At 39.7% G+C, this 15,076-nt stretch overlaps 1 protein-coding gene across 1 annotated transcript in view; it reads right to left on the reverse strand.

The window, feature by feature from the left end:
* Nucleotides 1-13,740, reverse strand: part of SLC25A31 (solute carrier family 25 member 31) — a 40,974-nt gene extending 27,234 nt beyond the window's left edge. The window contains exon 1 of the mRNA XM_062199658.1: nucleotides 13,420-13,740. Coding sequence (XP_062055642.1) covers nucleotides 13,420-13,663 — 244 coding nt within the window. The 5' untranslated portion in view covers nucleotides 13,664-13,740. The remainder of the gene's footprint in view (nucleotides 1-13,419) is intronic.
* Nucleotides 13,741-15,076: the final 1,336 nt, after the last annotated feature.

Below are 15,076 nucleotides of genomic sequence, written 5' to 3' on the forward strand. Positions count from 1 at the left end.
ATAGAATGGCAGATGTCCTAAACAACACTCTGGCCTCAGAATCAGCCCTTAAGGCATTCGGATCTGGCTAAAGAGCCCATGAGAGTATTGTAGGCATGGAAAGCCAAGATACCATGGAAAAGAAAAAAAAGAAGAAGACCTAAATGAAAGATCTCTGTGAGTGAGATCCCAGTGGAAAGAACGGGGCCATCAAAGAAGGAGGTACCTTTCTCTGAAGGGAGGAGAGAACTTCCACTTTGACTATGACCCTATCAGAATAAGATCAAAGTCAGCGAACTCTAAAGGCTTCCATAGCCCTGGCAACTCATGACTAGACCCTAGGGAGATTACTGACGCCATGAACAGGAGTGTCAAATTGTTAAGTCAGCAACAGGAGTCACTGTGAACCTTTTCTTTATGTTTTACTGCTGAAAGTCTAACTACAGTGTGTTGTGGTGAGGATCTTTTCTGGTCACATCTATTAGGAGTTCTATGTGCCTTGTGTACCTGGATGTCCCTTTCTTCTCCAAATTAGGGAAGTTTTCTGTAATTATTTCACTGAATAGGCCTTCTAATCCATTATCTCCTTCCATGCCTTGAGGAACTCCTAAGACGCAGATGTTGGACTGTTTGATAGCATCCCATAAATCTTCAACACTGGTTTTCAGTTTCCTAATTTCTTCTTTTTGGGGGGGGGGTGGTTGAAAAAATTTCAAAGATTTGCCTTCTAGCTTGGATATTCTTTTTTCTGCCTCATCAAATCTGTTTTGGTTTTCACTGTATTTTTTATTTGGCATACTGAATTCTTCATTTCTAATATTTCATTTTTATTTCTCTTCAAAAGTCAATTTCATGGAAGAAGTTTTCATTCATGTATACACCTTATGCTAGTCCATACAGTAAGTCTCAGAAAACTAAAAAACATCAAAACCATACCATTCATCTTTCCTACCACAATGGAATGAAGCTGGAAATTAACAACTCAGGAAAATCAAGAACATATGCCAATACATGGAGACTGAACAACATGCTCCTGAATGAACAGTGGGTCATTGAAGAAATCAGGAGAAATAAAAAAATTTTGGAGACAAATGAGGATGATAATAAAACATATCAACACTTAGGGGATATAGCAAAAGCAGTGTTAAGAGGGAAGTTTATAGCCACTGGTGCCTAAATACAGAAACTGGAAAGGCACCAAATAAATGAACTATGAATGCATCTCAAGACCTAGAAAAACAACAAAACAAACTCAAAATTAAGAGGAAAGAAATAATTAAAACTAGAGAATAAGCAAAATTAACCAAAATAAAAAAATACAACAGACAAGTGAAATGAAGAGCTTTTATCGAAAAGAGGTTTTTTTGAAAAAAAATACACAAAGTTGATACACTACTTGCCCCACTAACCAAAAAAAAGTGGGAGAGGACCCAAATCAATAAAATCAGAAATTAAAAAGGAGATGTAACTACAGGTAACACAGAAATAAAAACATTAATCAGGATTTACTACAAAGAGCCATATGACAACAAATCAGAAGATCTAGAAGAAATGGATAGACTCCTGCATATTTACAATCTACCAAAATTGAGTCATGAAAACACAGGAAATATAAATCAACCACTAAGACAAAGATCAGTAATAAAGACTCTCTCCACAAAAGCAAAGCCCAGGACCAGATGGCTTCACTGATGAATTCTTCCAGACATTTAGAGAAGAACTAATTCAGGCTGGCGCTGTGGTGCTGCGGTAAAGCTGCTGCCTGCTGCACTCGCAACCCATACCGGCGCCAGTTTGGGTCCACTTCCAATCTGGCTCTCAGTTATGGCCTGGTAAAGCAGTGGAAGATGGTCCAAGTCCTTGGGCCCCTGCACCTGCCTGGGAGACATGGAGGAAGCTCCTGACTCCTAGTTTCAGACCTGTGCAGCTCCAGCCATTGCAGTCATTTGGGGAGTGAACTGTCAGGTGGAAAACCTCTCTCTCTCTCTCTAACTCTGCCTTTTCAAATTAAAAAAAAACATTTTTTTTAAAAAAGGAACAAATTCCAATTTTCTCAAGCTATTAAAAACAGTTGAAAGGGAGGAAATCCTCCCAGACTCCTTCTATGAAGCCAGCATTACCTTAATTCCTAAATCTGAAAAGGATACAACAAAGATGTCTAGGCCAGTATTCCTGATGAACATAAACACAAAATCCTCAACCAAATACTAGCTAATCGAATCCAACACACATCAGAAAGATTATTTACCAGGACCAAGTAAGATTTAACCCTGGAATGCAGGAATGGTTCAACACTTGTAAATTAATAAATGTGATACATCACAGTAAAAAAATGAAGAATAAAAACTATATGATTATTTCAATAGATACAGAGAAAGCACTTGATAAATGCAATATCCTTTCATGATGAAAACCTTAAGCATGTTGGGTATAGAAGGAATATTCCTTAACACAATCAAGGCAATTTTTGACAAACCCATGGCTATCATCTTATGAATGGGGAAAAGTTGGAAGCATTCCCACTAAGATTAGAACCAGACAAGGATGGCTGTTCTCACCACTGCTATTTAATATAGCCCTGGAAGTAGAGGCAGAGCCACTAGGCAAAAAATGTTCAGAAGACATGATTCTATATATAGAGGATACAAAAGACTCCACAGAGAGACAATTGGAACTCAAAAGAGAGTTTGGTAAAGAGGCAGAATATGAAATCAAGGGGCTGGCACTGTGGCTCACTTGGTTAATCCTCCGCCTCCAGTGCTGGCATCCCATATGGGTGCTGGTTCTAGTCCTGGCTGCACCTCTTCGAGTCCAGCTCTCTGCTGTGGCCCAGGAGGGCAGTGGAGGATGGCCCAGGTGCTTGGGCCCTGCACCTGCATGGGAGACCAGGAAGAAGCACCTGGCTCTTGGCTTCGGATCGGCACAGCACCAGCTGTAGCGGCCATTTGGGGAGTGAACCAATGGAAAGAAGACCTTTCTCTCTTTCTCTCTCATTGTCTAACTCTATCTGTCAAATAATAAAAAAAATATGGAATCAAAACATAAATATTAATAGCCTTTGTATTGTATACACAGACAATGTCCTGGCTGAGAAAGAACTTTAAAGATCAATCCCATTCACAATAGCTACAAAAATAATTAAATATCTTGGTATAAGTTTAACCAAGGATGTCAAAAATCTCTACAATGAAACTTACAAAACATTAAAGAAAGAAACAGAAGATGACACACACACACACACACACACAAAAGGAAAAATCTTCCATGTTTGTACACTGGAAGAATTAGTATTACCAAAATGTCCTTATTACTGCGAGCACTTAACAGAGTCAATGCAATTCTAATCAAAATACCAATGACATTCTTCCCAGATCTGGAAAACACAATGCTAAAATTCACATGGAAACACAAGAGACTCTGAATAGATAAAGCAATCTCATACAACAACAAAGCTGGACACATCACAATACCAGATTTCAAGACATGCTACAGAGCAGTTATCATCAAAACAACCTGGTACTGGCAAAACGAAAAAACAACAGATGTGTAGACTAATGGTACAAAACAGAAACTCCAGAAATCAATCCACACATCTATAACCAATTATCTTTGACAAATGAGCTAAAATCAATCCCTGGGGTAAGGACAGTCTCATCAACAAATGATGCCTGGGAAAACTGGATCTCCATACATAGAAGTATGACTCAAGACCCCTACCTTGGGAGTGGCGCTGTGGCATAGCAGGTAAAGCTGCTGCTTTCAGTGCCGGCATCCCATATGGGCACAGGTTCGAGTCCTGGCTGCTCCACTTCTGACCCAGCTCTCTGCTATGGCCTGGAAAAGCAGCAGAGGATGGTCCAAGTCATTGGGACCCTGCACCCATGTGGGAGATCTGGAAGAAGTTCCTGGCTCCTGGCTTCAAATTGGCACAGCTCCGGCCATTGTGGCCATTTGGAGAGTGAACCAGTGGATGGAAGACCTCTTTTTCTCCCTCTGCCTCTAATTCTGCCTTTGAAATAAATAAACAAATTAAAAAAAAAACTTACCTTATACCTTACACAAAAATTCACTCAAAATAGATCAAGGACCTAAATCTATGACCCAATACCATCAGATTACTAGATACCATTTGGGAAGCCCTGCAAGACATTGGCACAGGCAAAGTCTTCTTGGAAAAGACCCAAGAAGCACAGGCAATTAAAGCCAAAATTGACAAATGGGATTGCATCAAGCTGAAAAGCTTCTGCACTGCAAAAGAAACACTCAGCAAAGTTAAGAGGCAACGAACAGAATGGGAGAAAATATTTGCAAACTATGCAACTGATAAAGGGTTAATATCCAGAATCTATAAAGAACTTAAGAATTCAACAACAACAAAACAAATAATCCAGTTAATAAATGGGCAAAGGATTTAACCAGGATTTTTCAAGAGAAGAAATTCAAATGGCCAACAGACATATGAACAAAATGTTCAGAATCACTAGCCATTAGGGAAATAGAAATCAGAACCACAATGAGGTTTTGTCTCTCACAGTTAGAATGGCTCTTATTCAGAAATGCTGGTGAGGATGTGGAGAAAATGTACCCTAATCCACTGCTGGTATGCACGTGAATTGGTGCAGCCATTGTGGAAAACAGTGTGGAGATACCTCAGAAATCTGAATATATAGATCTAACATATGACCCAGCCATCCCACTCATGAGAATTTACCCAAACAAAATGAAATCAGCATATGAAAGAGTGATCTGTACCCTAGGTTCATTGCAACTCAATTCACAATAGCTTTGATATGGAATCAACCCAGATGTCCATCAACTGATGACTGAATAAAGAAATTATGGTATATATACACTATAGACTACTACTCAGTGATTAAAAAAATGAAATACTGTCTTTTGAAACAGAATGGATACAACTGGAAACCATTATACTTAGTGAAATAAGCCAGTCCCAAAAAGAATACCATATGCTTTCCCGTATCTGTGGTAACTAATAGAGTAACTAAAATGTATTGAAGTAAAATGCACATTTTGAGATTTAATGATTGTTTAGAGCATTTTTCTCTACTGTTGAAAAATAGTGGTTTTTTTCTTCATATGTTTGCTGAACTCTTAGTGTAGGGTTAATCTTATGAATATAAAGTAAACTGAAAACATATCTTTGTAAAAATTAGGAATAGGAATGGGAGAGGGGGGAAGAAGAGTTAGAGCATGGATTGAATCTACAGATTCAATACAATTAGTATTGAAATTCCAATCACTCTTTCCAAAGAAATGGATATAATACTATAATTCACACAGAATCACAAAAGACAACAAATAGTCAAAGGAACCTGGAGCAAAAAAAACAGAGTTAAAGGCATCACACTATCTGGTTTCAAAATATACAATAAAGCTACAATATTATCAAAATATCATGGTAATGGCATAAAAATAGACATACTGACCAACGGAACAGGACAGAGAGTTCAGAAATAAACCCACACATCTATGGTGAACTGATTCTTAACAAAAGTGCCAAGTACTCATGACAGGGAAAAGATGATCTCTTTATAAATGTCACTTAGAAGATGTAACCCTTGTCTCATACTATATACCAAAATCATCTCAAAACACCTGAAACTAAATGTGATAAACAAAAACTGAGGAAAGGTTCTACAAAATTCATCTGGGCTATGATTTTTTTGGATATGATTCTAAATGACTAAAAAATAAGACAAATGGGATTCCTCAAACTAAATGCTTCTCCTCAGCAAATAAGCAACAGAGCAAAAAGACAACCCATATCTTGGGAGAAAATATTTGCAAACCACACATCTGATAGTATATATGATCAAATATATATATAAAGGACTCAAAACATAATAGTCAATAAAACAAATAACAATTAAAAATGAGGCAAAAACCTTAAACAGACATTTCTCAGAAGATGACATACAAATGGCCAACAGGTGTATGAAAAAATGCTCAACATGACTAATCATCAGAAAGTACACAACAAAACCACAGTATCACTTAAAACCTGTTAGAAAGGCTATTATAAAAAAGATGGAAGACAAAAACATTGGCAAGAAAGTAGAGAAAAAGGAACTCTGTATACTGTTGGTAGAATGTAAATTTGTAAAGCCATTTTGGAAAACAGTATAAAAGTGTCATAAAACTAGACAAAAAGAAAAAAAATTAACTAAAAAAAGTGTCATAAAACTAAAAATACAAGTAGAACTTGCAAATGATCCAATAATCCCACAAATGGGTATATATCCAAAGGAAGTAAAATCAATATATTGCAGAGAATCCTATGTTCTCATATTCATTGTGTATATTAGCCACTCATTATTATTCATATACCTAAGATACAAACATTACCTAGATGTTCATATGAAGGAAAAGTGATGTATGTACACAAAAGGATGTTATTCAGGCTTTAAAATGGGAGAAATTCTAGGATGGGCAATTGGCCTAGTTAAGATATCTCTTGGGGTACCAGCATCCCATGTGAAAGCACTTGAATTCCAGTCCCAGCTCTGCTTCTGATTCCACATTTCCACATCCTTTTTTTTTTTTTTTAAGATTTACTTACTTATTTGAAAGACAGAGTGACAGATGGAGACAGCTCTTCTGTCTGCTGATTCACTCCCCATACGGCCACAACAGCCAGGAGCCCAGAACCCTATCTGGGTCTTCCACACAAGTGGTAGGGGCCCAACCATTTTCTGCTGCTTTCCCAGGTATGTCAGCAAGCAGCTGCATCAAAAGCACCATAGCTGACACTCAAACCAGCACTCTGATATGTAGGTTGGTGACATCTCAAGCAGTGGCTTAATCCACTATGCCCCAACCAGCCTGATTCTAGCTTCTCTCTGATGCACGCTGTGGGAGGCAGCAGGTGATGGCTTATGTACTTGAGTTCCTGTCATGCACAAGGAAGACCCACATTGAGTTCCAGGCTCCCAGCTTTAGCCTGATCCAGCTCTGACTGTTGTAGGCATTTGGGGAGTGACCAGCACATGGAAGATCTGTGTCTGTCTTTCAAATAAATTAAAATATTTTTTAAAGTAGGAATTTTGTAATTATAACAACATGATAGAACTTAGAGGACATTATGCTAAGTGAAATAAAAGCTGGGCACAGAGAAACAAACACTGCATGATCTTACACATGAAATTTGAAAAGCTAAACTTACGCAAGTAGAGGGTAGAATCATGGCTACCAGAGGTGGGGCAGGCTTAATTAGGGGGTGGGAGACAGAAAATGGGGAGATGTTGTTCAAAGGATAAAAGGCCTCAATTCTGCCAGGTGAATAAGTTTCGATAATCCAATGTATAGTATGACAGCTGTAGTTGATAATATTGTATTGTATACTCGATGTTTGCTAGGAGAGATCTCAAATCTTCTCACCCAAACACAAAATGCTAACTATCTGAGCAATGGATGTATTAATTAGCTTCTTTGTGGTAATCAATGTACTAAGCATACACATATCAAAACATCACCTAGTATATTGTAAATATACAATTTTTATCAGTTTTCCTCAATAATTCTGAAAAATTATCCTTGAGCTAATATTAATAAAAATAAAAGCTTATAATTTTCTATGAACTACCTTTAACTAATTTAATCCTTTTAACCACCCATGGGTAGAAACTATTATTCTCTCCACTTTTCAGATGATGTAATAAGTTAAAACAACTTCTAAGGCACAGGGAAGTTAAGTAGCTTGCCCAAAGTCACACAGTGATGAAGTCTGTTGAGACCAAATTCAAATCTACACAGTCTAACAATTCAGTTGCATGATATTTCTCCATAAATAATCACATGAATATTTTCTGTAGTAAGAAGAGTCAATTTTTTAAATGGAATTAAAGTAAGAGTTTTAAAACAAGAAAAATGTAGGGGGCTGGCGCTGTGGCTCACTTGGTTAATCCTCCGCCTATGGCACCAGCACCCCGGGTTCTAGTCCCGGTTGGGGCACAGGATTCTGTCCTGGTTGCTCCTCTTCCAGATCTGCTCTCTGCTGTGGCCCGGGGGGGCAGTGGAGGATGGCCCAAGTGCTTGGGCCCCTGCACCCACATGGGAGACCAGGAAGAAGCACCTGGCTTCGGATTGGCACAGCGTGCCTGTGGTGGCCATTTGGGGAGTGAACCAATGGAAGAAGACCTTTCTCTCTGTCTCTGTCTATAACTCTACCTGTCAAATAAAAAAAAAAAAAGAAAAATGTAAACAAAAGAATATTTCTTACCTGTTAGGGCTACACTGAATTACTGAAGGAGGTGGGTAAATCTAATTTTTGGAGGCATTTTTAGTGTTATTTAAGTTCCTATCAGGCCAGCACTGTGGTGCAGTGGGTTAAACTGCAGCCTACAGCACTGGCATCCCAAAGGGTGTCAGTCCAAGTCCTGGATGCTCCATTTCTGATCTAGCTCCCTGCTAATGTGCCTGGGAAAGCAGCAGAAGATATTCCAAATGTGTGTCTCTGTCTTTCCCTTTCTCTTTCAAATAAATAAATACATGTTAACAAAAAGAGAGAAAAAATATTGGTAAAGAAAAAGTTCCTATAATCCAACAAAAACTTTTACAGAATGCAGTTCAGAATTTGTCTTTTCTCAGAGGTCAGACCTCAGGAAGAGAAAAACTGTAGAAAGTGAACTATGTGTAAATGGTGCTGAAGAATAAGATTTAACTTTCTGCACCATGGTTTATTGTAGTATGACAAGTTACTTATTAGTAGAGGACAGAGATAATCTTATTCAGAAAGAACATTTTGGCAGGAGTCTTGCCAACCAATCAATCATTCGTTCAAAAAGAAAACAACTAATAAACTGCACTTAGAAAAAGTGTCATTATGAGAAAGGTAACAGAATTCCCATCTTGCACATGACTGTTAAATATTAATGGCCACTTTGGAAACAGCTAATTCAGTGGGCTGGTATGAGATATTATGGGTTTAAGATTATGAATGATTACTAGTTATTCTGTAATTATTATTATAGTATTAATATTTATTTCACAAAATGATATATAAGAGTAATACCAACATAAAATATTTGTAACTTTGACTAATGTGTTGAATATAAATGGAAGTTTTAATCACTACATCAGGAAAGTAACTAAAGATCATGACAGAGTGTCATATTTATGACTAAAAAGGTAAAGCTGGCAGAAGAATGTGTTCCTTGCCAGCGCTGCGGCTCACTTGGCTAATCCTCTGCCTGTGGCGCCGGCATACCGGGTTCTAGTCCCGGTTGCTCCTTTTCTAGTCCAGCTCTCTGCTGTGGCCCAGGAAGGCAGTGGAGGATGGCCCAAGTGCTTAGGCCTTGCACCCGCAAGGGAGACCAGGAGGAAGCAACTGGCTGCTGGCTTCGGATGGGTGCAGTGCATCAGCCGTAGCGCCATTTTGGGGGTGAACCAACGGAAAAGGAAGACCTTTCTCTCTGTCTCTCTAAAAAAAAAAAAAAAAAAAAAAAAAAAAAAAGAAGAATGTGTTCCTTTTAAAAAAATTGTATTTGTATGAAAAAAACTTTTGCATCAAAACAGATACCAATATCACAATGAAAATAATCTAGAAACAAATCCCTAGATGTAAAATAGAAAGATAAGGAAGTATATCTGGCAATTCTAAATTGGTTATATCTGAAAAAAAAACCTCACATATATAAAATATTTTTACATATATGTTACAGAATTCATAGACTCCCTGAAGCTATAGGTGCTATGTTAGGAATCCATGTTTTAACCTTTTTTCCATAGATAATTGTGATGACTGCTATTTTCATTCTCTCTTCTTCTAATTACTATGCCATTCTGCTTGAAATTCAGATGTCATTGCTCAGAATGTTAAGGGTAAGGACCTCCAAAGTGGAATTCTATATGGATTTTCTATGGAAATATTATTGCTGGAAATCAGATTTTAGGGTTTTAAGTCAACTATCTTTAGGTACACCATGCACTACAAAGGTATTTTAGGAGCAGACCTGGCCATTAAGACATCTGTATCCCATATTGGAATTCCTGGGTCTGTTTACTACAGTATCCTGCCAATGCAGACTCTGAGAGGGGGCAGTGATGACTCAAATAACTGGATTCTTGTCACTTATGTGGGAAATCTAGATTGAGTTCCTGGCTTCTGACACCAGCCAGGTCACTGTGGGCATCTAGGGAGTGAACCAGTAGACGGGAGCAGAAGCTTACACTTTCTCTATTTCCCCTCCCCAATTTGTCAGATAAATAATTTTTTTAAAATCTACTCCATGTGTAGATGCAAGTTTATCCCAAATGAACATATTAAATAAATGTTTGTAAATTTAGGAACATATATTTTCATTAAATAGCTAGAATTTATTGAGCACTATACTATAAACAATACCTTGACTATTTCACCTGCCTTATCGTCTCCGACTATCACAACTACTCTATCAGGTAGGGAATATTATATCGAGTATAAAATTGAGAATACTGATATTCAAAGAAGTAAAAAATAGTCAAGGTTTCAAAGTAAGGCAAAGGCTACGATTTTATTTCAGGTCTAGATGACTCCAGACCTAGAGTATTAAATTTCTACTGCCTTCTATATAAAAATACATGCTGTGCAAAAACAATAGCTTTTGGCCAGAATAAAACAAGGGAAAATTAAAAGTGATAAAATAGAAGTTTCTTGATTCTCCAGTCACACAGAATAAATGGACAATTTCCTAATATGCAAAACATTCATAGAAAAAAACAGTGCTGAAACTAGAGTATCTGTTACATATCTGATCCAATTCTAAGAAAATATAGTTTCTTCATAGTTTGAGGATGAGAAAAATCAACTCTGAACTGAATTATGATAAAATAAGCATGAATTAAATCACCCAAGGAGTCCATAAAGAAAGTGTGCAATGTATGCACAACGGAATGGTTTTCTACCGTAAAAAAGAATGCCATCTTGACATTTGCAGCAATTGGAGAATATCATGTTAAGTGAAATAAGCCAGACACAGAAAGATAAATATTGCCTCTTTAATATCTGGAAGCTTTAAAAATCTAAATGTAGAATACTAATTAATAGAGCCTGGGAGACATAAGGGGGACACTAGAGGTTTCAATAATAGATACCATATCACAGTTAGATCAAAGAAACAATGTGACTACAATTCATAATAACCCATTATATATTTTATGTACAAATAGAAGGAGCTCTAAATCTCCCATTATAAAGTAACATCAAATATAAGGAAAAGTTGATTACCTTGATTTGATCAGTACACATTGCATATCACACTGTAGCCCATAAATATATACAATAAAAAACTTTTAAAACAAAAAGCAAACTACTATCAGTACATAAAATATCAGTGAAATCACTTTCCCACTTTATTAAGACAAAATAAATGTAAGTAAAACTCCTAGGGCTGGCGCTGTGGCATAATAAGGTAAGCCTCTACCTGTGGGGCTCACACCCCATATGCCTGTCCCAGTCCCGGCAGATTCAGCTCCCTGTTGATGGCTTGGGAAAGTAGTGCTTGGGCCCCTACACCCATGTGGAGACCAGAAAGAAGCTCCGGGCTCCGAATCAGCCCAGCTCCCAGCCTTTGTGGCCATTTGGGGAGTGGACCAGCAGATGGAAGACCTCTCTGCCTCTCAAATAACTAAATAAATCTTTTTGAAAAAACTCCTAGTATTTTCTCTCCATACTCCAAACTATCATCTTCAAGATGAACCCTAGGATATTAAAACAACCTCACTGCTCTAGTCTTCAGAAAAATACATGGCCCTTACCTTTCATGTCACTGCAATTTAGGATTATATCTATTTTTGTGTTAAATAAGAAATTCCTTCACGAGTTTCCAAAAATGCCTCTAGATGGCAATGTTATTCCTATTGTGAATCCCTCAGCATTGGGCTATACCATGGTGCATTCACAACGCCTTGTATTATCTAAGAACAGAAAACATCTTAAAAGCTCTGCTTATGATATCTCATCTTGGAAGATAAAGAAAGCAGTGACCAGAACGCTATTTAGAACAACTTCAACTTAAAAGGACCATAGCAAATATGTTTAGATTTAAATATTGCAAAAAGACATTTAAAATATAAATTAGCACTGGTCAGCACAACCTGACCAGAACTTCACTTTACCTGATTTTATGTTCAAAGCAGATTAGCTAATAATAAATAGGCTCCTACTTCTCTGAAGAGGTCTTAGAATATAAGCCAAGGAGGCATAGGCTCTGCTTTTCTTTGGGAGGAGGTGGACACAAAAACAAAACAAACAACTTGGGTGAAACTGGAAGTCTGCTTTGATAAAATGAATGGGAGTGGAAGAGGTGAGCCACTCACAATGAATGACCTGAGCTCAGTTTCCCAGATGACTGTTCTAGATGCAGTTTAGACAGACGTCTCATACTCCACCCAATAGATTAGGAAGAGTTGTAACCACATTCTGAGGGGAAGAGCGCTTTCCTGTGAGACGATAACCTGCCTTTGACCCAGGAGTGGAAGAACGGCCGCACTGGAGTTGAAGTCACTTAATTTCTCACTTAGAATACATAATATTTAGGCCTATTTCCTTTTTTATAAAGATTTATTTGAAAGGCAGAGTTGCAGAGAGGGACACACACACACACACACACTGAGAACCTATTTCCTTTTAAAAGTCTGTACAAATTTCAAAGTGAATCCAACTATATGAACAAATTATGTTGGATTTCTGACAAATTTACCTCCTTAGCTATCTTAGGAACCATTCTATAACAATGGTTCTCAAAGTACTTTCATTATTATTCATACAAATTATTTCACTGTTAATGAAAAACGATTCTATGATGAGCAAAAACAAAATTTTAAATAAGGACAGGCCTTGATGCAAAAAAAAAAGCAATATAGATCCCATCTTTATTGTTATTATGGGCCTTTTTGCATGATTCTGATGTGTAAAAATACTGTTTATTTTGATTACTAAGTTTTTGGGGTTCCCTTAAATTTGGTGCAAAGTTAAGTGCCACGTTAATCTCAGCTCTGTGCTTCAGAAATTCTCAAGAACAAGCAGAATCTTTTCAACAATAGGTAGCACAGTACTGAGGCCCCAATATTTTCGTACTTCTGCTAAGCGTACCATTTCAACAAATAAGCAAGTGAGAGCAGTAATCATCATATAGGCTTTCAATTCTGGGTGGTTAACCACTTTCCTTTGGGGCCAGGCTCAGGTGCACCACGGCGTTAATCCGGTAGCAGCAGAGCTAATTTGAGAGAGAGAGATGGTGGTCTCTCCTGATCGTTAGTAGCCCTTCTTGGCCTTGGGAAGGTAGAGCTTTTTAGGCTAAGAACCAAAATTGCAAAAGATTAAGGGACAAACTCATCCCCAACAGACGTGGCCGTGGGTTCTACAACCCTCAGCTTCAGGGCCACCTCCCTTCTCTGGGACGCCGGCGGGGAAAGGCCGGCCCAGGGGCCCGCCACACCTACCCTGCTCGCGGGGAATCCGCACCAGGCAGTCCACCATGCCTTTGTAGCGCGTCTCGGGGCTGATCTGCTTGGATGATGCCTGCACCTGCAGGAGGAGCTTCACCCGCTCGATGGGCGCCACTGCCGTCTTGGACACAGCCGCCGCGACCCCGCCGGCCAGCAGGTCCCTTCCGAAGGATGCGACGTCAAACAGCCGCTTCTCAGCCTTCTTCTCCGGCTTCTTCTTGGCAGGCTCACGCTGCATAGTGGGAGGATGGACGCAAAAACCAGCAGCCCCAAACGAATGAAAGCTACGAAGAAAGGAAGCACCAAACCGCTTCAGCGTCGTCGTGGCGGGAAGGAAGCGCTTAGGACGCTGGGAAACAGGCGGGCCGGCTGGGGTTCCGAGGAGCTGCGCAGGCGCCTCCAACGGCCTCCCGCAGCCCGGCGCCTGACACGTGACTTCCAACACGTGGGCCCCGCGCAAGGCAACGCCGGCCTGTCGAGGCGCCTGTCTCCGAGTGCGTTTGGGGAACAGAACTGCAGGCGGCGTAGCAGCAAAACCGGAACAGAGTACGGAACTACTTTTTGTGGTTAACTGAATTTATTTTCCAGGATTATTCACTTTCTCTTAGAAGAAATAGCTTTAATATGTTCCTTTAATGTAGCAGGTGTCTCCCTCGCCTTCCTATATAGCTTATGCAACTCATAGCGTGATTTAACATGTTCCTCTTTTCCAATTTTTATTTAAATTGGGAAATCTTGGGGCCGGCGTTGTAGTGCAGCGGGTTAAAGCCCTGGCCTGAAGAACCGGCATCCCATATGGGTGCTGATTCGAGACCTGGCTGCTCCACTTCCTATCCAGCTCTCTGCTATGGTCTGGGAAAGCAGAAGAAGATGGCCCAAGTCCTTTGGCCGCTGAACCCGTGTGGGAGACCTGGAGGAGGCTCCTGGCTCCTGGCTCCTGGCTTCCGATTGGCGCAGAGCTGGCCGTTGTAGCCAATTGGGGAGTGAACCAGCTGATGGAAGGACCCTCTCTCTTTCTCTGCCTCTCCTCTCTCTGTGTAATTCTAATGAATAAATAAAAATCTTAAATTGGGAATTCTATTTTTTTTAATTAAAAAAAAGATTTATTATTTCAGAGGTAGAGTTACAGAGAGAGGGAGGGATCTTCCATCTTCTAGTTCACTTCCCAAATGGCTGCAACGGGTGGGGCCTGGTCAGGCTGAAGCCAGGAGCCGGGAGCCTCTTCCGGTCTCCCAGGTGGGTGCAGGGGCCCAGACTTGGGTCATCTTCCACTGTTATCCCAGGCGCCTTAGCGGGGAACGGTTTTGGAAGTGGAACAGCTGGGTCTAAAACCTAGGGCACCCCATATGACGGCTTAATGTGGTAGGCCCCAACTCCGGCCCCCAGGGATTTTTTTTTTAAGTGGAAAGTAAAATAGCAAGGTTTATTATTATTATTATTTTTTTTTGACAGGCAGAGTGGACAGTGAGAGAGAGAGAGAGAGAGAGAGAGAGAAAGGTCTTCCTTTGCCGTTGGTTTACCCTCTAATGGCTGCCGCGGCCGGCGTGCTCCGAAGGCAGGAGCCAGACACCTCTCCTGGTCTCCCATGGGGTGCAGGGCCCAAGCACCTGGGCCATCCTCCACTGCACTCCCTGGCCACAGCACAGAGCTG

The sequence above is a fragment of the Lepus europaeus genome, chromosome 8 (assembly GCF_033115175.1).
Source record: "Lepus europaeus isolate LE1 chromosome 8, mLepTim1.pri, whole genome shotgun sequence".
NCBI classification, from domain to species: Eukaryota; Metazoa; Chordata; class Mammalia; order Lagomorpha; family Leporidae; genus Lepus; species Lepus europaeus.